Source organism: Seriola aureovittata, chromosome 23 (assembly GCF_021018895.1).
Source record: "Seriola aureovittata isolate HTS-2021-v1 ecotype China chromosome 23, ASM2101889v1, whole genome shotgun sequence".
Lineage (NCBI taxonomy): Eukaryota > Metazoa > Chordata > Actinopteri > Carangiformes > Carangidae > Seriola > Seriola aureovittata.
This window is the reverse complement of record NC_079386.1, coordinates 10,738,217-10,761,433: the sequence shown is the minus strand read 5'-3', so window position 1 is coordinate 10,761,433 and position 23,217 is coordinate 10,738,217. Positions and strand designations below refer to the sequence as shown.

Genomic DNA, 23,217 nt, shown 5'->3' with positions numbered 1-23,217 from the left:
GCACCATTTAGTGGCTATGTCAGAGTATGGTCTGATATTCAATCTAGCTACATATTATATATTCAAACCATGAGTCTCTGGGATTATACTTGAGAATATAAGTTTATACTTGCAACTTCTCTACATTTCCACTAGGAAGAAGCTCAGACGGACACAGTAACATTAAAGGTTAGCGTAGCTACTTAGCAAACAGTTGTATCACACATCCAGCACAACTACAGCAAATTATCATTTCTTGGCCATCGGACAATTGCAAGTCCAATATTCAGTCTCTAATTATCTATATCTTTTTTTTTGTTTTGTTTCCTGAATACAGCGCCAATCAAAAGTCTGGAAACACTTTTTCATTGTCATTGTGTCAGGAGTCAAGTGGTACTTTATGTTCAGGTCCTCACCAATTTATGAGAAAAGACTGACAAGGTACGTAAGTTAGCAGCTAGATATTTTACTTTCTTCAATAGCTAAAGTTTGTCACTAACGTTGTCTGCCCTTTGTTGGTGGGCAATTTGGGTAGACTGGGTTTAATCAGGGTTTTTTTTTTTATTGATGGAAACTTCTGCTTATGGGGCTTTAATTTAGAGGCTGCAGAATCAAAACAAGATAACTAAGCTAAAAGGTGCTAGTTCTCTGTTGGTTTGGAAATAACTTATGCTACTAGCTACCTCTCATTTGAATTAGTGTTAATAACGCAGCTTTAATTTAACTTAATTTCTGAGTTTATTTTATCAGGTTTACCGTGATTTAGCTAGTCTATAAAGGAGACAAGGTTAGCAAGATAGCTAATTCAGTCACGTAATTTAGTTTGGCTAGTTAAATTTAGATTAGTTGCCTATAGCTAATTTATTTGATTAAGATAATCTAGTTAAACTGTTTTTGGATTAATTTGATCATTGTCATTTAATTAGAGTCAGTGGTGGAAAGTAAGTACATTCAGTTTGCACTTGTATTTCCATTTTATGCTAATATAACTTTACACTTCCACTCTACGACACCTGAGAGAGAAATATGTTAACTATTCTTTTCCTGTGGTTATTTTTTCCCCCAGCAATTTTGTTTTCTATTATTCTATTTTAAAACATTTATCTGACAGTTATAGTTACTGTTTATTTGCAGATTCAGATTTCATATATAAATTATTTCCCCACCTTCTGAAATATGAAAAAAATGTTATTAGTGATTAAATGATAACTCTCCATTAATATCATACAGCATGCCATGTGCTGCACAATAAGTAGTAACACCTTATATTTTCTGATACTTTCTGCAAAAATACATTTTGTTGAATATAATTTTGACTGCAGATGTTTTTCTATATTTGATGTAGGTGTTGTAGTTTGTTACTGAGGTACTGGCGTCCTCTGGTGGTTGTGTTGAACACCATGTTTATCAGACCAACCGTCTGCTGCAGGCACCGATAATAATATTTGCATGTTGCATGTCCCTTTATCTACGGCTGTGATAATGACGTAACAGGAGAAAACAGTGAACGTCAATGAAAAATAGTAAAATTATCTCCCTGTTTCCGTGAACTTGATGATAATATTCGTGTTCAGATTTGCTTATGGTCATTTGAGCCTGAAAGGGGTGGAGAGAATATATATATAAAAAAAAAAAAAAAAAGGAGGAGTGGAGAGCGGCAAAGCCAGAAGCAACAAACAGGTTGAAGGAGGAAGACGATAAAAAAAAAAAGCTCCGGGGGTCGGGTATTTTCTTCTCTATCTCATTGCATTGTTTTCTCTCACTTTTATATTTGGGACAGAGAGGACACCAGCTGCCAAGAGGTGAGATTTCTGCGTCAGTTTCACTTTGTTTCGCAGTTAATAAATGGAGGATTAGAGTGTTTGGGGTTTTATCGGGGGTTTAAACAGACACAGTGAGCGTGTATGAGGCCGGGAGATACAGCTGGAGAGGAGGGGTAGGCTATGTGCTAAGTTATTAAATGAACCTGATAAACCCCCACTGATGACCTTATAGGGGATTTGAATGCTGTTACATGGTCTAAACCGGAAATTAGGCGTCTTCTATTAATGCTAATGATAGTGAAAGCACAAATGTGGCGTAACATGTGGAGCAGCACTGGATGTGGAAAAATAAATGACCAAGCTCCCGACCTCCCCTCGCATCTTCCAGCCTCTGCTGAGACTTGTTGTTCCCGCTTGTATTTTACTTAGCTAAACGTGCATGTTCAAGATCAGCACGGCCATTTGCCTCCCTTTAGTTTTCACTGTTGCACACGGCTGTGGTGCATGTTAAACATTACGTGGTTGTAAGGTAATAAAAGGCACTCAACATGATTGCAAAACTGAATGAGGTTAAGTGTTGTTGGTCTTTGACTCCTTTTGTAATTTCTCACTTTCTGCTTCTGTGCAACATCCCGTCCCCTCCTTCCAATCTGTTTTTTTTCCTTTTTTTTTTTTAATCACAATCCCCTCCCTTTCCCTATTATTCCCCCGTTTCCCATGGAGTCACTGGGAGTGGACCAGGAAGTGTGACCTTGTTTTACTCCGTGCCCAGAAAAACCTAAGCCAGCTCCTCACCATGTCTGCTCCTGGTAAGTGCCTTTCTCCAGAAGCAACTAAGAAGCTAGGGGGAAAAAACTGATTTCCATGCTTAATTTGACTTTTACACAGAAAATGAGAAGAATTGGGAGTTGTGATGTGAGTTTTTTCACTTCATATTTGTCAGCAGTGTAATATAATGTCTTTAACTCAGGCCTAAAACTTTCTTACTTATCCAGTTCTTCCATTGTGTTATGTTCCACAGTTGCAGTCATTGTGAAATGATTAGGCTCTTGCATGTTAAGTTTCCATCAGACTTTCCTATCACAAACTGTCCACTCAACGTCACTGCATAATGAATGAGCGCCTTGTCTTGCCTCACACATTCCTCCAGTGGCCTTGCGAAATTCTATCCTCCCCAAGGTGGTGGAAAACCTTTCTGATTTTGATCAAGCATCCCCCTCCCCCTGCGTGGAAAGGAACAGGTTTAGGAGGTGAAAGGTGTCGTTGTGTGCGCACACGGCAGTGTGCAAACGAGGGTGGTCTGTCTGCAAACATGCAAGTTTAATTTCTTATTTTTGTTTTGTTTCTTTGCAAGTTAGAGAAAGGAATGTGGGAAGAGGTGGAACAACAACAAGCTTTAAAGTAAAAAAAAAAAGGCATTACTCGCATCCTCTTTTTGGCTTCATGCTTGGTTAAGAAGTCAGAAGTGGCATGAAGGTTTGGTTGCCTTCGAACTGTAATCCATGAAACTTTATTACATTAACTCCGCCTTGAAAACTGAATGCAAGCATGCTCACTATTTTAACCAGAGAGACTCTCGCCATGAAATACATGAATGACCTCTAATGTGTGCTGTGATGTGCTCAAGGTTGTTGTTGGACTAAAACCAAAACCAGTTTTGTCAGCTGTGAGTCAGCACTAATGCCACAGGAATTACTGACACAGTGCAAGAAAACCCAATGGCCTTTACCCTAACATACATACTGCAACAAGTGATGTTTAACAGAACGTCATAAAACTCCCACCCACAAAAAACTGGCCACATCAACCTTGCAGAAACCACAGATGTGCAGATACATACATACATATATACATACAGAGTATAGCTGCTAGTTCTAGTTATAGTAGAGTAGCTAGCAGATCTCAGGTCAGCAGCCTGGATCTTATTCTCAGTACAGGTGGCAAACCACCACATGACAGAACTGCGGATGTGAAACAAACCATTTTTTGCTGTAAAGACAAGCAGCAGAGTTTTACTGCACTGGGAACCAGTAATATTAGTACTGGAGTTATTGTTATTGAGATTAGCTGTGGTGAAAGAAGGTTGACAAGTAATGATTATTTGTATTTATTCAATGGACGTGGTGCTTCTTGTTTTGATGAACTGGTTCTTAAAATATATAATAGCTAAAAAGTAATGTCTTCAAATTTGTTTTGCTTTGTTCAAACTACAGCTCATAAGCCAATTCAATATTAAATTCACAATACTTTAAACCAGAATATTCTCACATTTGAAAAGCTAGACCCAGAGGATGTTTTCCTATTAGCTTGCTAAATGACTTAATCAACTAGCTGATTATCAAAAAAATATTGTCAATTTTCCTTGATCTACCAATCAGTGAATCAACCAATTTGTTTCTGCACTACATTAATTACAGAGCAGGATAAAAATAATGAGAAGTGTTTGTACAGAGGCTCATTCGTCAATTATTGTCTCTGCATACTTCACACAAAATTTAAAAAAAAAACAACTGGCAAACGGCAGTTAAAATATGTAATGTGTTTGTTTGAGCAGTTTTGGAGGTCCATTGGAAAAATGATAAAAATCCAGCAAAAAGATCCACTGATTTTTCTGCTTTTACCTGACTTTGTTTTGGGAAATCAAACAATTTTGCCGTTGCTTTGTTGTACCCAACTAAAATGAAACGCAGGAGCAGCACACCTGTTCTCACGGGCGTTTACAACAAACCATTCATGATCCGAAAAGAATCACAAGAAACGAGCAGCATGCGGGAGAAAGAGAGAAAACGAACCGTTAATATCAAACTCAGGGAAACGTCCGCACCGCCCTCTTTTAAGAGAGACGTGTGGTGACTCTACATTGCAGACATCTGTTAGTGAGTGAACACATGACAGTCGGCATTCCACTTTATTAAATACAGACATTCTCATGCATTTCTCTGTCACAGCCACTTCTTTTAGCCTGACATTTAAGCTCCTTTCCCCATGATCCACATATCGGTATTTGTGAGTAACTCAGTACTCTCTCATTACTTTTTTGCTTTTCTGAACCAAACGTAAGGCTTTTTGAAATCTGTCAAATCCAAAACTTACAGTGGCACTGCTATAAACTGCCACTTGGAAACTTTAGTTGTTGGCGTAGTTTGTTCTGATCGGATAACACTCTGCAGCTCTTGAATTCACGCTCAAATAAAGACTGTTGTCAGATAGTATTTCTGTTTATTGAGCTCTTTTTAATAAAACACAGTTCTTCAGAATATTTACTGTGAAAATAAAAACCACTAAAGCTGCCGCTGTGTTGCACAGTCCGGTATTTCCAGTATTAGCTGTTTACTTGTTCTCCTAGGTGCTTTCGAGTCTCCACTGCGGTGCTGATAACAAGCAGCTAATTGGCTTTACTGTCCCAGCGGAGAAAAGCCAGATCATCCACAGTAAACAAACATATGGTCTCTCCCACACAAAGCATATCATGGAGACATCCACAGATCATGGATTCCTCTCTCTGTGTCAGTGTGGTGCAGTGTTCACCTGAGTGCTTACTTCTGCTTTATTTTATTTTTTTATCTTACCTTTAGGAGGTAAGAACGTGAAACCCACATGTGGTTTAGTAATCTGATCTCAATTCTCAAGATATGACTTTGAAAGCAGGAATTGTTTTTTATGTTTCGATGTATCTGTCTCGTGGTTGAAATGAACATCTGTTGCTTCTAATTTGAGTGTCATTATTATTATAGATTATAGATCTGTAGCCAGTGTAAAGAACAGTCCATGTAAAGACGGACTGAATTTCCTGTTGAGGATGATATTTGAACTAATATCTCTGTCTTTTTTCCAGGTTACCCAGACAGCCAGGCTCCCTACCCCATGTCTCATCCCGGCGGCCACTCTGTAGCCCCTTATCCCGTTCCCCCAGGGGGATATGGAGACCCGAGCCAAGCGCCTCCACCAGGCTTCAACATGGGCTACAATCCAGGCCAACCTCCAGTCATGTATCAGCCAGGTCCAGTGCCGGAGTATGGTGGCCCTCCAGGAGCCATCTCCCCGGCTCCAGTCGGGGCTCCATCTGCGGTTCCTGTCGGAGTCCCGCCAGGGCTCGAGTACCTCACACAGGTAGGCCAGAGAAATAAAAAGAGAGATCTGCAAAATTATAGCTGTGGTTCTAGAAATTCCTTAAGATGAGCGAAAAGTTAGCTGGTGGAGTCAGGTGACCTGCTTCAATCGTCACATGGCTTGTTCCTGCACCACTCCTTTGTTTCAGGAATTTGTACCTTCTCTGTTTCTGACTGTTCAACTTACTGATAATGAATCCTTCCCTGCTTGATAGAGCTTCAGCCACACCAGAGATCATTTGAGGGAGAACTGTGTAGCACATCACATCACACTGTGAAATTACTCAGCGTTCAAGTGATTGTAAAGGTTAATGTATAACGCCATTTTATTTTGCCGCTGTAAGTGATTTAACTTTTATGTTTGTGGTTCGTTGTACTTCAGTTCAGATAAAGTAAAATTCATTACAAAGCACAAGCATCTACTTTGCATGAGGAGCTGGAGCGGATTTTACTGTAGTGAGCCGTTATTCAGTGAATAAAACGGGAGTGATGTGCACAGTGTAAACGCCCTCGGTCCTCTCAGCTTTCTGAACTCATAAAGTTCACATCCAACATTGTTCTTGAAAAACAGTAGCTCAGAACATTTTCTTTGTGCAAATATCAAAGGGTCAACTTACTAGATTTTAACTCGCTCTCTAGTAAATAACTAACTCTTCATGCACCCAGACATAAAAAGGAAACCAGTAGTGAATACAGTAGCAGGTAGCAAGACTCCGACCCTCCGAACTGACTCTTGTTGTTTTTCTACAGCTTTATTAAAATTCATAGGGGAAGATATTTTGCATTGCAAGCAAGGGAAATGTTCCCTCCGTGTGAGCGGAATAAAACTTTCAGATCTGAGGGGAGATTATATTTTGCCGCAATAAACTGTTTAATTCCTCTTGACTTTGACTGTCACAAGATCATATAATTTTTCAGTTGGTTTTTCTCACTTTGCCTTCCCCGCTGTGGTTTTAGATTGACCAGATCCTGATTCACCAGAAAGTGGAACTCCTAGAAGGTAAGGCATGTCACTTGTTCATCCAATCATTTTTATCTCTTGCCACTTAAAAAAAACAAGGGAACAAACGGGGAATAAACAGCAGCAGTTTGTCAGTTTCTGACACACCCACAAGTTTTAAACCCTCAAGAAAGGAACGACGAGATGACGTCTTGTCCTTGGAATTTTTTGCTCATCAATGCTTGGTTATTCACCGTTTCCACCCTTTGTCCTTTTTTTCTCCTGCCAGCATTCATCGGGTTTGAGACCAACAACCAGTACGAGATAAAGAACAGTCTCGGCCAAAAGATCTACAAGGCCAAAGAGAAAAACGACTGCTGCACCAGGAACTGCTGCGGCTCGCTGCGCAGCTTCGACATGAAGATCAAGGACAACATGGACAGAGAGGTCATCCGCCTCATCAGACCTTTCCGCTGTGTCTCCTGCTGGTGTCCCTGCTGCCTGCAAGAGGTGTGTCTGTGTGTTTTGGGTGTGTCTGTGTGTTTTGGGTGGGTGGGTGTAAATGAGTCAGTAAGTGTCAAAAGCAGGTTTAATAGCCTGACTTTACATTGATTTGCCACACCAAGACTAATATGACAATATAGCAGTTCAATAGTTCATTCAGCATCAAATCACCCTGATAACTCACTTCAGTTATGAACAAACACTGTGATATCAGTGTTACAATATTTGGTTAATGTGTGTCAAGATAATGACTACCTATTATTAATGTTGTTAATATTTAATCATTGATTGTCTGAGGAGAGATTTAACCATTCGTATGTTAAAGCAGTTGATTCGCAGTGTAGCTTTGCTCATAAAGACACCATAGTAAGAGCGAACAAAGCAGAAACTGAAGTGCTAAATTAAAATCTTGGGAAGCAGCAATAGAAAAAGAGTTGATGGTATAAACTGAAGAAAAGGAAGTTAAAGAACCAGACCGGCACTCAGCAGAGCACACAACTCCACCAAGGCCAAACAGTCCAACGTGTCCAACGTGGTCTCAAGTAAAACTTTCTTTCTTCACTGTCCTGTCTTGTCTTTAATCCTCACACAAGACGGCTGCATGGTTTTATTACCGTTTGCATTATACAATTCATACAACTCTGCAGCTGTATGAACTGTCTCCTCGCTATGTCGTAACCACTGTTTTCATTGTGTAACTTTTAGTTCCACGTCGAATGAAATGCTGTATTGTGAATGTAAGCATTCCTAAATGCTGATGGTGCCATATGCATATATGTTACTTACTATTAATAATAAGCACAACTCTGTGTGTAATGTGGATTCAGCATTTTCTTCCACCAGATCCGGATTATTATCTGTGTCCGCACCAAACTGTACAAACTCTTAGATCTCAACACCATAAATATATCAGATTTTTTTTTTTTTTTTACACCAAGATCCGCATATTATTTCTTGAGAAACTGATGAAAATGTAAAAAAAAAATTCCTGGCTCCACACCAAACTTTACAGGGTTTTCCTTGGCTGCAGTTCTGTACTTTTTGTGTAATCCTGGGAAAATCTCCTTGAGGACGGTTCATAAATTTTGTGATATTCTATCTTTTTCTTGTTGTCATCAAAATACCAAAAACAAATACCGCCTGTGTATCCAGAGCCTGTTTCAATTTGAAAATTGACCAGCAAACATGTTTTTTCTAGAAACATTTTTCACTAGAACTGCTTTCTAATGAATGAGCAGAAAACTGTTGATATTTCACTGGTTTAACCACCGAAACAGAAATATTGTTTCTGCAAAGAGGTGTTGATTTTCAAACCAACCCTTGAACAAAAGTGGAGCTTGTATTTTGAAATAGCAGTTTGTGTGCAGGATTTCACACCAGCCAAGCATCAAAGTAGCTAATTTCACTAATTAACCCTCTTTCATTTAGAGAGGAGAAACTTATTGGGTCCTAGTGAAAACCCTTCAGCCTCGCTGGCTCAGGTTTGGAGGCGTCTGTCTTTCCTGCTTGGCCTTGTGTTGCTGTGAGTTGCTGAATAGCGTTTCAATCTCTTTGTGCTCCAGTCTGTTCAGGCAGGGGTTTGTTAGGACTATGAATGGGCCTTTGTCCAAACTATCTCCTTGACTCCCTCAATCCTCTGCCATTCCTGCACCTCTGAGATCTCTCTCTCTCTCTCTCTCTCTCTCTCCTTTTAATCACATCATTGGCGTCGGCTGGCCACGCTACGTTCCCACTGGCCCGGATCCCAACCTCTACTCTCACATACCTCAGTGTTCTGTTTACTGACCAGACAGGAGCCATGTGAGATGTATTACCTCTGTTATGTGGTGCCGTAATTAAACAGTCAGACTTAGTTATCATTCCTGCCGTCACGTGTGTTGCCCCGTGATGATTTATTTATAGCTGTTATTGTCAAGAGACGATGGGTAGATTTTAAGACTGTGTCAAATCATCACTTTCAAAATTCCGTGTCATATTAGCGTGCGTCTAACTGTTTATGCGACCCACAGATGGAGGTCCAGGCACCGCCCGGCACCACCATAGGCTTCATCAAACAGGACTGGCATCCTTTCGTGCCGCGGTTCTCCATCCAGGGAGCAAACAAGGAAACCGTGATGAAGCTGGAAGGGCCCTGCTTTGCCTGCAACTGCTGTGGGGACGTCAACTTTGAGGTGCGCTGGGAGAATTGTTGTCTCTGGATGACTTGCATGGCAGCAGTTACTGACATATAATGTTCATTGGCTCAAGGGAATGATTTGACATAACATATTATCTTTTTATGATACCTTTTGTTTAATCTGCAAAAACAAAAATATAAAAACAACAAAAGTTTTTCGAGAGGTTTTGTGCGAGATTATTTCTTAGCTGTGAGTTCTGGATAAGTCGCCGATGGTTGTCTGGCAGCCTCAGTGTAATGGCAAGACTGCACCCACTTAAATAAATAAACAAGATATGAAATGTTTAATATTGAGCTTTTGAGGTGTTTATAGTGGATTTATAGTGATGAACACTTGTTTTTGCTTTGCAGCTGAAGGGGAAAGATAGCGACAAACCCATCGGTCGCATCAGCAAGCAGTGGAGTGGTCTTCTGAAAGAAGTCTTCACTGACACGGACAACTTTGGCATCCAGTTCCCACTGGACATGGACGTGAAGATGAAAGCTGTGCTCATGGGAGCCTGCTTCCTCATTGTGAGTCCGTAATCTTATTCAATAATACTGGTTTTAATTGATGGGACCTTGCTGAATGACGACCTTGTCCTTGTTTGTACTCACATTACAGGATTTCATGTTCTTCGAAAAGGTCGGGGAGGCCAACCAGCGCAGCACTGTGTTTTCATAACAGGAAAAAAAGGATGGGAAAACAACAGCATGAGAGGAAAGGACTTTCTCCAGTTATGCATACTTTGTTCATGTACTTAGTTTTTCCATTTGTTTTTTCAAATCCTTCCTTCACCAAACTCCAGCCAATAAGTTGCCAACACTTTGATCCTTTTATATACAAATACGAACTGATGTGAACTAACGACCTCTTGATAGGGTGTCTGCCAAGAATTTTTAAAAAATCTATCCAAACTCAGTGACTGACACTGACTGCCATATTGCCAGTACTCCTCACACTCCACACAGTCTGTAGATATTTTGTCTATTTTTAAGCAAGTACTCCAGCTGAGACTTAATTTCTGCCAAAGAAAATCAACCCTATCCCTCTGTCTTTTTCAGTGCCTACATAAAGAAATAAGAATAAAAGTCACCACACATATTTGAATATGCTTTATGCTACACTGGCATTAAGATTTTGTATTTATGCTATATGTATATTGATTACTAATGTACTTGTACTCAATGAAGAAACTACAATAGATTAAGTTTAAGCGCATGATTGCTGTGGATGCGTGTAGAAGCTGTATTCATTGCCTTGCTGGATCTGTTGGTCCCACACTTTGGTCTAACAACCACTATTGGTTGGATTCATTTTGTATCATATATCATATAACAACTTTGGTCATCCCTTCACTTTTTATTAAGCGCCACCTTCAGGTCAGAAGTTTAATTTGTCCATTACTTGGGTTTATGACCAAATACATGCAAAACCAATGACACTCATTATTCTCAGTTGAACCTTTTGTCAAGTGATAATTAGCAAATGTTAGTATGCAAGCAAGCTGAACTAGCACTGTTACCACTGTAAATACTACACCTGCTTAACACCAGCATGTTAGCATTGTCACTATGAGCATTTTAGCACGCTAAAGCATTTAACGTAAAGCACTGCTGTGCGTTAGTACAGTAAACTTTTAATCTCGTTATACGTGAACACCATATAGGAACACATATAATATAGACTTATGTAAAAGTGTAGAATGTAGGAAACTGCATTAACCACAGTTAACAGGCTGTTGCTGTTTAGCTGATAGGGAAGTAGTTGTGATAGTGAGAGGGAAGTTTAACAGCTTGTAGTCAAAGTTGTGAACACAAGCGTGCTGACAGTATTTACCTAAGTGCTTTATCTCTACCTCTCAGCTGCCTTTCTCTTCCTCAAAGCCCGCCGTGTCTTCAAGCCTATTGTACATAAGACAACCAAACTGCAGCAGAGGCTGCAGGATTAATCCTCTCATGTCTCCTCTGTGCTTTAGTTGCAGCCATGGAGACTGACGCTGAACCTTGCCCTCCAATTTCTCTAGATACCACTGTGTTGAACTAGTGCCAGTGTAATGATAGAAGAGAGAGACAATGTGGGTTAAGGTCAAGTGGGAAGACATTTCAAGTAAAAGAGGAATTGAATTGAATAAAAAGCAGAATTTGGGGATAGTTAAAGTTGATCCGCCCGGGGAAAACCCAACCATTAATGTCTCTGAGGAATGTGAATATGAAGTCGTGAACTCTGTTTTCAGCTCATTTGCAGGTTGATGTTTGCAAATGTTGCTTATTTCTGTCTAATGCACCTGTTTTTCTTAATTTGATAATCATTCTGGTTTTCATCATTCTTGAGAAACAACATGGGTTTGCCCCCGATGAGGTTTCTTTGCCACTCGTGCTCTTAAATCCAGACTCTGTTACACTGCCAGTAACTAAATATGTGTTATTTCTGTAGCTGTTCACATCTGTTTCCTGTTTGTTGCAAAACAATTTTGTATCACTTTCCTGTAACTCTGGTGTTGTATGTTTGTTAAATACATTTTTTTTACAGAAACAAAAAAAAAACTAGTTCAATAGGTAAAACAGAAACAATATTAAGCCATTGTGAGAGTGTTGTGTTGCTTTGCTCTGGTGACTGTCCAGGAAATTCTGGGGAAGGCCCACATCTGGTTGTAATTGGAAAAAAGGATTGTTGCTTCAGAGGGAAATACAGTCTCTAATTCTCATGCCCATGATTAATCCAAAGACCAGTTTCACCAAAACTCTCTGCATTAGTTACTGGTAACTTTCTCAACAGACTTTATTGGAGTCAGTATCAGCTTCCTTTCAGTCATACCTGCTCACATTCATGTTAACATAAAGATCATATCCACGCCCTACTCCACATGCAACAAAAGGAGACAGGCCGAATGCCTGACTGCTCCATCTCCTGGAAGCAAGTGAGAAATACAAGAATAGTGTTTAGGAGCATGTCTGCACATGTCCATTGTGAGCCCGGTGAATACTGAAAATATGGTTTTAGTTATTACAATGGAAGCATATGAGGTTGTTTAAATTATCCTTCATTAAAACATTCAACATACCAAAATAACAGTGTATTAACCTCTATATGCCAACGCTTCAACACAAAACTGTCTAAGGACTCATTTTTCATTTGCAAATATTTTATACTTTGTGTCAGATCAGACCAGATGATCAATTTTATTCAACAAAACAATTTTTAACAATATAAACACATTCATTAAGATACAAAAACTATTTGCAAATAACGTCTACATTGTGCAGGATAACGTCTCATTGAAAATACAAAAACAATTACAACAAATAAAAACAAACATTACATGACGCAGTTAACTATTTACATTCGTCCCACACGTTTCCATATTGAGGTGGTGGCTGACTGTTGTACTGGGAATCTCCAAGTGTCTCAGTTTGTCACTGTGAAGCAGGATGCTGCTGAAAAAGTCAACCATCCGTGCATTAATAAAAGGTAAAATCAGTCACTTCAGACTCGTCTTTCTGCACTAGCTGCAGGTCGCTCCCGCTCGCCCGGGCCGGGCCTGTCGTCCCGAGACAATCGGAGGAGGTAGCGACTGGCCAGCTGCAGGTTCCACTGGTATCTGGAGAGGATCCTCAGACAGTCCTCTTTGGAGCAGAGGCTCAGCGAGTACAGCTGCTCCAACTGAGGGGACAGAAACAAGAAGACAAGGCTCAGAAGCAGCTGTCAAAAAAAACAGTGGACTTGTATTCAGGTTTAGAGATCGAGAGGAAATTTGCCCCCTGAAATGCTCGTTATTTGCCTGCTGACAGCAGGTGTTTTGCATCAGCATTCAAATGCAGAACACCTGGAAAACACCTGCCTGATGGGACATCACTGAGTGGGTGTGGCCTGTAGTGCAACATGTATATTTCTGCAAAACCACATTGCATTATTTTTTTATATATCGACTAAAATAAGGCAGGCCCTAAAACTGGATTTTAGCACAGGACAGGGTCTCAAGGTGATCTAATAATGCAAGACGCACCTTTGTTGTTATTATACTTCCGGGGTGAAAACCTGTGTTTCAGAGTTCTTAGTGTTCTTTTACGTCTTCTGTAAATCATTATATTTATACATTTATTTCATATTCGTGTTGACAGACATTTCATGGTCTGACCTTGAGGTGTTGCTCGGCTCGCACTGGGTTCCAGTCACTGCGTTGAAGTGCAATATGAACCTCTTCAGTGGTCACTCCATGTACTGCCTCCATGACCTGACCAGAGCAGAGCAACAACTCTCTATTTTAATCCTCTGAGCTAAAAAAAAAAAAAACCCTCCCCCCCATATCTACAGCAGTAAGAGAACTGGTATCTTACCTGTGCGATGAGACTGTCTCTTGTGTTCTGCACATGAGGCGATTTCTCTCGATCTCTGATTCGATCTCTCTCTCTGTTGTCTGTCTGGTTATCCAGCTGCGGAGTAGAGCGAGCCATGGGGGCCATCTTAGCCATGTTGGAGCCTCCGACGCCCGGCTGAGGCAGGTGCTGGGGCTGAGGTTGAGGTTGAGGTTGAGGTTGTGGCTGCGTTAGAGGGGACGGACCCACCTGTGATGGCCAGAGGGCGGCTGGGGCTGGATTGACGTTGGGCCTCCTCTGAGACCTTATGTTAAGGCGTTTCAGGTTGGGGGGTGGTGGTCGAGGAGGCGGGATGATACTGGCCTCGCTGAACCGGCGGGGGTCCTGCTGCATCACCACACTACGAGCTGCCATTATGGGGGGCATGAGTCTGCCGTGCTGATCCACCCTGACCGCCCCTACTGTGTGTGATTGAGGTCGGTGTCCACTCAAGACCGACTCCAGGCTCCGAGACATACCTGAAGACGCAGGGAGAATCAGTGAGAGTTAAATATCACACCAGCTGGGACAAAAAGAAGATTGTTAAATTGTTATACCTAAAAACACCACTAGGGAGCAGACTGGCCAAATGTGAGTAGACATTAAAACATTAAAATATTTTAAAAGGCACTGAAACGCGTCGTAAGGATCGGACAACAGGCGTAATGACAGTGTAACAACAAGCAGGGAGCATGAACAGTAGTAGGACAAGTCATTCATCATTTTTCCCCGAGGACAAAGAGCTTTTTACTAGAACCGTAAAATAGTGACAAAATCAAAGAGCAAAAGATTTTTGACTGGAATTTTGAATGTGAAATGTTTTGGTTTTGTTCACTGGGATTTTCATGAAAGACAATCAGATTTATTTAGTGGATCACAGGGAGACAACCACTCTCTGGAAGCTGATGGGGATCTTAATTAAGTAAATAATTAAATAATAAATAATAAATAAGCAAGTAAGTAGTACGTAATGAGGATGTGATGGACAAACAGACAGAGGCCTTCATTGTCCATTTCATCACTGTATTAAGACCAGAAATAGACAACATCTAAGTTATGTGAACCCCAATGTTATAATATCCAACACCCAGGTGATATTAGGTTACATCCTGATCTTGAACATACACTGATGTGTGTATGGTTTGTCTTACAGCTCGACTCACAGCAGCTGGATGTATTTTAAGTTCCTACCTGCCATTTTCTGCAGATTGGATCCCTCCTTCTCCCTGGCAGGACTCGGCCTCCAGCTGCCACTGCTGCACAGGTCAGAAAAGTAAACACATTAGTTTGACAGCCTGAACTCCCAAGCTGTTCCGTCTGACAGCAGGTGAAAGTTCAGCGCTGCTCTCCAGTTTACATTCTGCAATAAAACTCAGTGACCCGACGTGGTCGTTAATATGATTTTCTACTTTTGCTTGATGGTATATTTTTAACTGTGGCGAGATTTTGGATTTATCATTTTGTACCGACGTTTAACTGTCACACGGGGAGAGGCTGTTACAGAGGAAGCTACCAAAGAGTCTCAGTAAAATAGACAGGAGGATGAGGGGTGTCGCTCACTCGTCCAGGCTCTCCGGTGTTCCCCAGCAGCGTTCGGGCTTGATGTCTCCATGCCCGGTGTGATGCAGGCTGCCCTTCACAGGGGCTGAGATGTGGGCAGCCGTGGAAGCGGGGTTGGCTCCGGGGTTGCTGGAAGAGGCGGGAACAGCAGCAACAGGAGGGAGCGACGGCACCGTGAGGCTCGCAGGAAACCAGCCGACCGTCAGCGTCCTCTGATTCTGGCCTCTCCACTCACTCAGCTCCAGACTGCAGAGAGAGAGAGACAGAGAGACAGAGACAGAGAGAGAGAGAGAGGCAGGTTAGAAACCCAAATGAGATTACATTATTTCAATTCTTTTATGGATTTATATGTGTTCAAGTATTTTTTGTTGACTGATGCAAATCTACTTGTTCTGTGGCCATATTACAAATAGATCAGGGGCAATAAAAACTTTAAAAGCTGCTGGATTTGTTCAAACAAACAAGGCCAAATGCGTTCAAGGACTCCATGAGATCACGGCTGGAATGCACTCTTGTAAGCGAGCCGATTTAAACCCCTGTTTCATCTTAACAAAAGCCCATTGTGTTGGTCAAAGTTCTTCTTTTACTCTTTTCGCCCCACCCTGCTTTCCCTCACCCACCCGTGGTCTATGACCGTCACAAGGTCGTTGGCCACTAGTGTGAGTTTTCTGGGTTCAGAAAAGTCCCTTGCTGCTTGCACCTCCATTGGTTTAGCCTGTTGAGGAAGAGAGAGAAGTGAGTAAAAATAACACAGGGACATACTGAAAATTTTTTTTATTTTAGTTAACAGATTCTGTCTTTGCGTATGTTCAGACCTCTGTCACCATTGTGGTGAGCTGGGCGAAGCTGGGTCTGTCACCAGCATTGCAGGCCCAGCACTTCCTCATGATGGCGTACAGCTCTTGAGGACCATCCGCCGGTTTCTCCAGACGCTCGCCCTCCCGCTCCACACGCCACAAAATCTATATCGCAGAGAGTGAATGTCAGGGATACTAAAACACTGAGTCACGGAGCGAAGTGTTAGGGTGGGGACACACATTCCAAACTTGAAGACAAATACACTGTCTGGCATGGGTACAAACACTGAAAGCATAGCATGACTGATGTAGCGGACAAGCGCGTACCTGTCGGCCTGACAGACCGAACCAGGGCTCCTCACAGTAAGTGAACATCTCCCACAGGGTGACACCAAACATCCACACGTCTGAGGCATGGGAGAAGGAGCCGACACGAAGGCTCTCTGGAGCACACCTGGAGGAAAAAGCGTGTCGGCAGACCAGCAGGAAGGTAAAAATGAGTGAGAACAATCATTATTTCCTCCTCCAACTTCAATCGTCCCACTTTTTCCAAGAGTCCTCACCATGCGAACGGGATGCGTCTGTGTGCCGACATGACGTAGTGATCTGCCTCGTGGCTCAGGCCTCTCATCAGGCCGAAGTCCCCGATCTTCACCGTCTCCCTGGAGGCCAGCAGCACATTTCTGGCAGCCAGGTCCCTGTGGATGAATCTCCTGGTCTCCAGGTACTCCATACCTGCCGCGATCTGGGTGGCAAAGAGCCAGAGGCGGACCAGAGGGTACTCATACTGACGTGAGCGCAGCATGTCGTATAGTGAGCCCAAGGGGGCCAGCTCTGTTACCTAGAGCACACAGAAAAATAGGTCAGTGTGTATTCCAGCTTTAACAGATCCATTCATCGCTCCTAAATAATCCCTGCCCAACATGTTCAATCATGAGAAAACAACAAAGCGTCTCACCATCTTGAGTGGCTGTGTGAGCACCACACCATAGAGCCGTATGATGTTGGGGTGATCCAACGACTGCATGATGGTTACTTCTTGGAGGAAGTCCGTCAGTGTGTCTGTCTGCCTCGACATACTGCTCCTCAGGGATTTTACAGCAACGGGAAGCTGAGAAGAGGCAAACGAAGAGGCTCAGTGTCACACACCCTCACCCTCTCCCCTCCGCCTGGGTTTGTGCGTTAGCGTAAACCCCTCTGCACCAGTTGTGACTTGACATTTTTCATTATCCTTCATCAGAAGCACAAGCGTCAGATAATGGAGGAAGCTCATGATATGAAGTTAGACTAGGCTAAAGCTAGCTAGCTAAAACAAGCCACACTCACATATTAGCACCACAAATAGTTGATATGGTGGATTATGGTGATCAACAAATGTGTTACAACATACAATTTTGAGGATTTGTGGCGCTGCAGAGATGCCGCGGCCTACAAATCATATTCTCCATACGTAAGGGGAAAATCATGGTTGGTTTAAACTGACATGATGTGCTGTAAAGTAAAATAAAAGCACTTGTCACTTTGTCCCTTGATAAATGTATTTGTACCCTTTAAATAGAACATGACATACAGCATCTGTTAGCAAAAGGTGCCAAATTTTTCAAAAGAAAAACAGAAGTCCTGCTTATACTGGTATATGGTGTTATACTGCTTACCACTCTCCCAGTTGGCGTGTGCCACTCTCCCCTCTTCACCACCCCAAAGGACCCGGAGCCCAGCTTCTCGGCCAGAATCAGCTCGCTGTCCTGGATCAGACACGGAAGAGTGCGGCTGCCGACTTCCTGGCACTGAGCCTGGCCGCTCCCCTGCTCTCCTCCATCCAGACCTCGCCCGCTTAGCACCTGTGTACATCACTAAATTAATAAAAAAAAAACGAACTGCCAAGCCTGACTACATGTGGTTCACACACAATCCACGTGAAATCTACAACAATGTTAATGTAACTAGGTGCTTCAGACCTTCGGTATCCACGGCCGTGATCGTGAGTTTGCCTTGTAGCGTTTCAGAGCTTCCCATAATCTTCGTTGTGCTGGAAGAAAAAAATTTACATAATTATTCTCAACATGACATATTTACATTTTATCACAGCCTTTATTGTTTTATAAACTACAGTAACATAAACTTAAAAAAATATTGACCAATAATTTAACTTTACAGTTACTCAAATGTATCATGCTGCACACCATTACTTTAATGTCATCATGTCAAATTAGATTAAATTGTATTAAATGATTAGCTGATTAATCGAACATTTGATTGACATAAATTGAATTCCTTTATTTAAGCTTTGGTCTAAGCTTTAAATGCTCAGTGTCTATCTTTAAAATGACATCACTTTGACTTAAGTAGCTGCACAAAGTGAATTTATCTGATTTCGGGAGATGACTATGATTAATGTGCAGGAGAAAATATTCTCCTGTAAAACAAACCCTTTAGTTGTTGCACTTAACAAACTCAACTAGGACACTGTGATGATCAAACATTAGTTTATGCAAATGGATCCATCAACCCTGTAAATCCAAAGGTTGGTTGTGGGGAATTAAAAAGACCAACACACCACTTTAAACAGAAGAAAAAGCATTTGTGTCAGAACCAGTTTTAACTCTTCTTTGTCTTGTGACGAAACAAAAATCCATTATTGTGGCAAAGGGGAAATGTTCTCTGACAGATACTGTACATATTGATTTTCACTCAGCGTGGAAGATCAAAGGAGACGATCAGGCTCACCAGGTTTGCTGATTCCTATCTGCTCCAGGTCGGACTCCTTGACGTAGGCGAAGTGCTCGATACGGGTGATGTTGAGGCCATCTCTGACGCGCAGGTAGAATTTCTCCAACTGGACCTCGGCCAGGAGTTGGTACAGCCACTGAGTGTCTTGGTCCATCAGCATGACCTGCCTTAAAAGGGGAAAGATCAAAGTTTACAAGACATACGAGACAGTGTAGGGACCTTTTGTTTTCAATAAATGTCAATTTCTTGTATCAAATCTCCGCAAATCTTTTTTTTTTTTTTTGTCATTAGGATTTCAGAATAAGAGCAGGAACTCAGAACTCTAGTCGATGGATCTAAGACAAAACCCAAAGATGCAAATACCTAACAGTCTTCCTCATCTCATTAAAGAACCTGTTACACTGTAGCTTCGCTCCCACTTGGGCCTTGTTAAGTTACCATGGCGACTGAACAAAAGGCCCATAGTGGGTGATGAGGGGGGGGATTGTTCAGCCTTTAGCCATGTGCCAACTTTTAACAAGTTGTTTGTTGGTATCCCATGAGGAGGAATCTCTATATCTATCTCTGTCCTGGCAGCTATTACAGTGTCTGCTGATCCCATTTTCTAGTATATCAAAGTTTTATAGGCACAAAGACCAGTACATCTTTTTTTTTTTTTTATAAACAAAAGCAAAGTGAAAAGTGTCATTTGCATATCCTTGCACTACCAAACATGTCGCTAGCTACCCAAAAGAGAGCAAAGGCCGACAAGGGAAACAGTGCCGGACGATGGAAGAAGCAGACAAGTGGAGGCACAGGAGGAGGAACAGGTGGATGAGGGGAAAGGGTGATACAGGAAGCAAAAAGGGTTGTGACTCATTTTCAGCCTCAGACATGACGATCCTGAGAGGTGAAAACATTAGCTTGCCGGTGGTTTAGGGGCACCAGTCGGACCGGATCCTGTCTACAAGTATTTATGTGACTACTGAAGCCATAGTGAGTTTCTTGACAGCAGCATGACTGTGAATAAACTCTGATGAGGCTGTTCTGGGTGTCATTTTCACATTTAAATGACCTGTCTGCCTCCCAATTTGTATTTCTTTGATCTGTTTAATGTTGATATTAAGCAACTGCCCTGCCCTGTGTCATTAGTGCAACATCAAGGATGATTAAGTTTGAATAACTTCCTTGTTGCAACAAAATGAAAAGTTGAAAACGCAGCAAATTCTTCTTTTGTTGGATATGATCTTGGCTTCTGTTCTTAATGTTACAGGAGGGTTGTGAAGCCATAAATCACCTGCTTATCAGCACACCAAGCCCAGCAGGTCTGAGTCAGGGAAGGCCTTCAACATTCCCGTGTCAGGAGACCTGGGAAAGAAATTGACATCCCCACTAAACGACTAGCAGAGCTACATTGTCATTAACAATCAACCTTCTTACAGCAAAACCAGACATGTGCAAGAGGGTACTAGCCTGGACTTGCATTCATTTCCAGGGACAACTCCCAATTAATTTGCACGTAACTTGAGTGAGCATGAGGCAAATTCTCCGCTGAGTGAGTTCAGACTCAGAAGAATAACACTACACACACACACAGATGCAGGTTGGTAAACAAAGAGAGCTCTGTGATCATTCTCCCTGTGTGCACACTGATGAATCTTTAACCTGCTCAGCTACTGAAAAATCCTCTCAGTGTAAAGTCATGTGTGACCAACAGTCCAACTATTTAGTTATTAGCCTAATGTGGCTGAACAGTCACTGGTTAAACTCACACGGCTTTTATCTCAAAAGCCATTATCTGAAACTTCAAACTGGCCTGCAGCGTTGTTTACCCAGTAAAACTGAACTTCTGCAGCGGAGCAGTTGTTTACACCCGTGATGCCTGTTTCCTCTGGCTGAAGAACAAATCCAGATAAACCCACAGCCACACAGCTGAAACAGTCTTGTTATTAGTCACTGACAGAGCTTCATTTGCAGAGAAATGCTTCATTCTCTTATTATCAAAGGTGTGACGGGTGCAGCTCTCACACATCTGCTCAGGATGCTGTGTATTCTTTCCACTACACACAGTATGAGTGGGCTCTGTGCACAGTGAAGAGCAGCAGTCAAAGAGGGTTACTATCATTGATGGATTGTTGTGTAAACAGTACTGACATGTTGTAGCTGGTGGAGGTGAAGCTTCTCGAAACTGCTGTATAAACTGTAGGTATAATGCACCATGTTTGATAAAATCATCACAGCTAGGCTTTGAATATGAAACCTGAGTCAGAAAAGTAATTAATAACTATGGCTCTCATGTAAATGTAGTGGAGTGAAATTACAATATTTTGATCTGAGAATTGGTTAAAACAAAAAGAAAGAAGAAGAAAGAGAAAAAGAAAGTAGTTGCCTCTAAAATATAAACACTCAAGTATCTTACAATTATAACGAAGTCCAGTACTGGAATAAATGTACTTAGTTATATTCCTCTACTTTTAATGAAACACATCTGGCCATTTGGGATATCTGCCATTAATATTCAGTTTTTCTGTAAATGGGCAATTTAATCACCATTTAGCTCAATAATTTCCCGCTTTGCTCATTTTCTGACACTTGATTATTTCAAACTTTCAAACTGTCTCCATGAGTTGTGATCCCAGACTGCAGCTTCCCCGCAGACCCGGGTCCGGACTGGTACCAGCTCTGGTGCTTACCGTTAACCAAAATAACTCAGTCTTCCGGTAGCTGGCAGTTATTTCTTAATCACACACGCCTCGACACCAGTGATCCATGATGGTTTCTGAAACCGACGGAGGGCTCCCACACAAATCACAACTCCTTTCTGAATCCTACACTCCTCATAAATAATCCACCGGCTGATAGATCCAGGCCGTTTCCCGCTGAAGATGCAGGTATATATTTTTATCTAACACGTCCCTGTGAGACACAACAAGTGTATTTGCGATCTACCTGGGTGTTTTCGGAGTCTTTCTCCGCCCCTCTCCAGATTGTGATGTAACCACACCCCTTCCTGACTTCTCTCACCTGAGTTTACGACATTACCTGCACAGGTAGAAACATTACCTAATGCCATAATTTGGCAATGTGTTCTAACTGGGTGAAGCGAAGTTAAACACATTATTATTATTATTATTATTATTATTATTATTATTATTATTATTATTATTATTATTATTATATGGATATTATTAATTCTTACATTTAGTCATTATATCAAAGAGGTTGAAGTTACAATAAAGTCAGGTGCAGATTTATCATGTGAACTTGGCCAAATCTGTTTTAGCTCAAATAGTTTTAGTTTATACAACAGCCTGGCAATAAATTATACCTTCATTTATAAAGGGTTTATATAATAAATATAGTTAATAGATTGATGAATAATTAGCTTCTGGGTTGCCAGGTTGTGGAAAATCCTCCTTTATTAGCTCTTTCATTCATAAGGGAGACGTCTCCATTGGACTGTTTGACCCCTTATCTACTGGAAAAGGACTGCAGGACATCAAGACCTGAATTAATTTATAATATGATTATTAACATTTATACTGATGGATTGTAGAGCCCATGACTTATTAAAATGTATAACTGCAGAATCACATTTGTGTTGATTCAACTTTATGGTTATTTTCAAAGGCTGCAGTTTGTGGAGCTGATGAATTAATATTGAACTGACTCCAAAATATTAGAGACACCTCTCAGAGTAAAGCAGTGCAATACAGTGGCATTACAAACAATAGCCTTCAAAGTTTCAAGCTTCAAGTTTAATCAACACCTCTTGAAAACACTTGAAAAAAAAAAAACATTGTGACCCTCATGACATCACAATTTGCTTTGGCTAGGTGTCCCTAATAAACTGGTAACTGCAATTTTAATGCAAAAATAAGTTGATTATCTTCCGACTACATAGTGTAATGTGATGTGTTGTTTTCCTTAATTGATCACGGGGCATAAACATGTTTCCAACTGCCACCATGACCAATGTAAAATGTCCTATTAGTAATAGCTGGGGTGTTATTTCTGTGCTATTACTATAAATAATATAATTGATTCTTTCCATTGACCATGATTAATTCTTTCGTTTGACCTCAGACGAAACTTTCCATGAGCCATGAGCCAAGTCATGGTTTTCGGTCTCTTCCCCTCCTTCATACCTCCTTGTTGCAGAACAAGTTTGACAGGATTTTTTTTTTTTTACTCTAACCTTGCTGTTCATTTGAATGCAAACCAGGCAGCACAGTGAAGGACCTGCCTGCACTTTGCACTTCCTGGTATAGTATCTCCCCCGGTCGCTCCTCCCTGCCCGCCTGCCTGAATTACTCAGCACACACAATAGATTTTAGACCCTGCA

The 23,217-nt window shown here is 41.4% G+C and overlaps 2 protein-coding genes across 4 annotated transcripts; one reads left to right on the top strand and one right to left on the bottom strand.

Moving 5' to 3' along the window:
• The first annotated feature begins 1,484 nt into the window (after window positions 1-1,484).
• LOC130164182 (phospholipid scramblase 2-like) lies at window positions 1,485-12,932 on the top strand. The gene is made up of 8 exons (XM_056368721.1): window positions 1,485-1,781; window positions 2,466-2,551; window positions 5,578-5,852; window positions 6,809-6,851; window positions 7,081-7,301; window positions 9,305-9,466; window positions 9,823-9,984; window positions 10,076-12,932. Exons 2-8 carry the CDS (start codon window positions 2,539-2,541, stop codon window positions 10,133-10,135), a joined length of 936 nt encoding a protein of 311 aa, XP_056224696.1. The 5' UTR covers window positions 1,485-1,781; window positions 2,466-2,538; the 3' UTR covers window positions 10,136-12,932.
• Window positions 12,924-21,840, bottom strand: tnk1 (tyrosine kinase, non-receptor, 1). 3 transcript variants are annotated; one of them, XM_056368718.1, is made up of 14 exons: window positions 21,566-21,840; window positions 18,891-19,060; window positions 18,122-18,192; window positions 17,819-18,004; window positions 17,122-17,274; window positions 16,727-17,004; window positions 16,491-16,617; window positions 16,182-16,328; window positions 15,987-16,081; window positions 15,367-15,612; window positions 14,998-15,062; window positions 13,789-14,285; window positions 13,590-13,685; window positions 12,924-13,114 (listed from the first exon to the last, which is right to left on the bottom strand). In XM_056368718.1, the coding sequence occupies exons 2-14, from the start codon at window positions 19,051-19,053 to the stop codon at window positions 12,938-12,940; spliced, it is 2,301 nt and encodes a 766-aa protein (XP_056224693.1). In that variant the 5' UTR covers window positions 19,054-19,060; window positions 21,566-21,840; the 3' UTR covers window positions 12,924-12,937. The 3 variants fall into 3 exon arrangements, with proteins under 3 accessions (XP_056224693.1, XP_056224694.1, XP_056224695.1); XM_056368719.1 differs by lacking the exon at window positions 21,566-21,840 and adding an exon at window positions 20,170-20,194; XM_056368720.1 differs by lacking the exon at window positions 13,590-13,685.
• Window positions 21,841-23,217: the final 1,377 nt, after the last annotated feature.

Bases quoted from the DNA above. Each gene is read 5' to 3' on its own strand.
- LOC130164182 (XM_056368721.1), top strand. The intron at 5,853-6,808 runs GTAGGCCAGAGA...CTGTGGTTTTAG, and splicing joins GGCTCGAGTACCTCACACAG to ATTGACCAGATCCTGATTCA. The intron at 9,467-9,822 runs GTGCGCTGGGAG...TTTGCTTTGCAG, and splicing joins GTGGGGACGTCAACTTTGAG to CTGAAGGGGAAAGATAGCGA.
- tnk1 (XM_056368718.1), bottom strand. From the start codon at position 19,053: ATGCTGATGGACCAAGACACTCAGTGGCTGTACCAACTCCTGGCCGAG. The intron at 16,618-16,726 runs GTGAGGACTCTT...TTTTTCCTCCAG, and splicing joins AGACGCATCCCGTTCGCATG to GTGTGCTCCAGAGAGCCTTC. The intron at 13,686-13,788 runs GTAAGATACCAG...TGCTCTGGTCAG, and splicing joins GAGACAGTCTCATCGCACAG to GTCATGGAGGCAGTACATGG.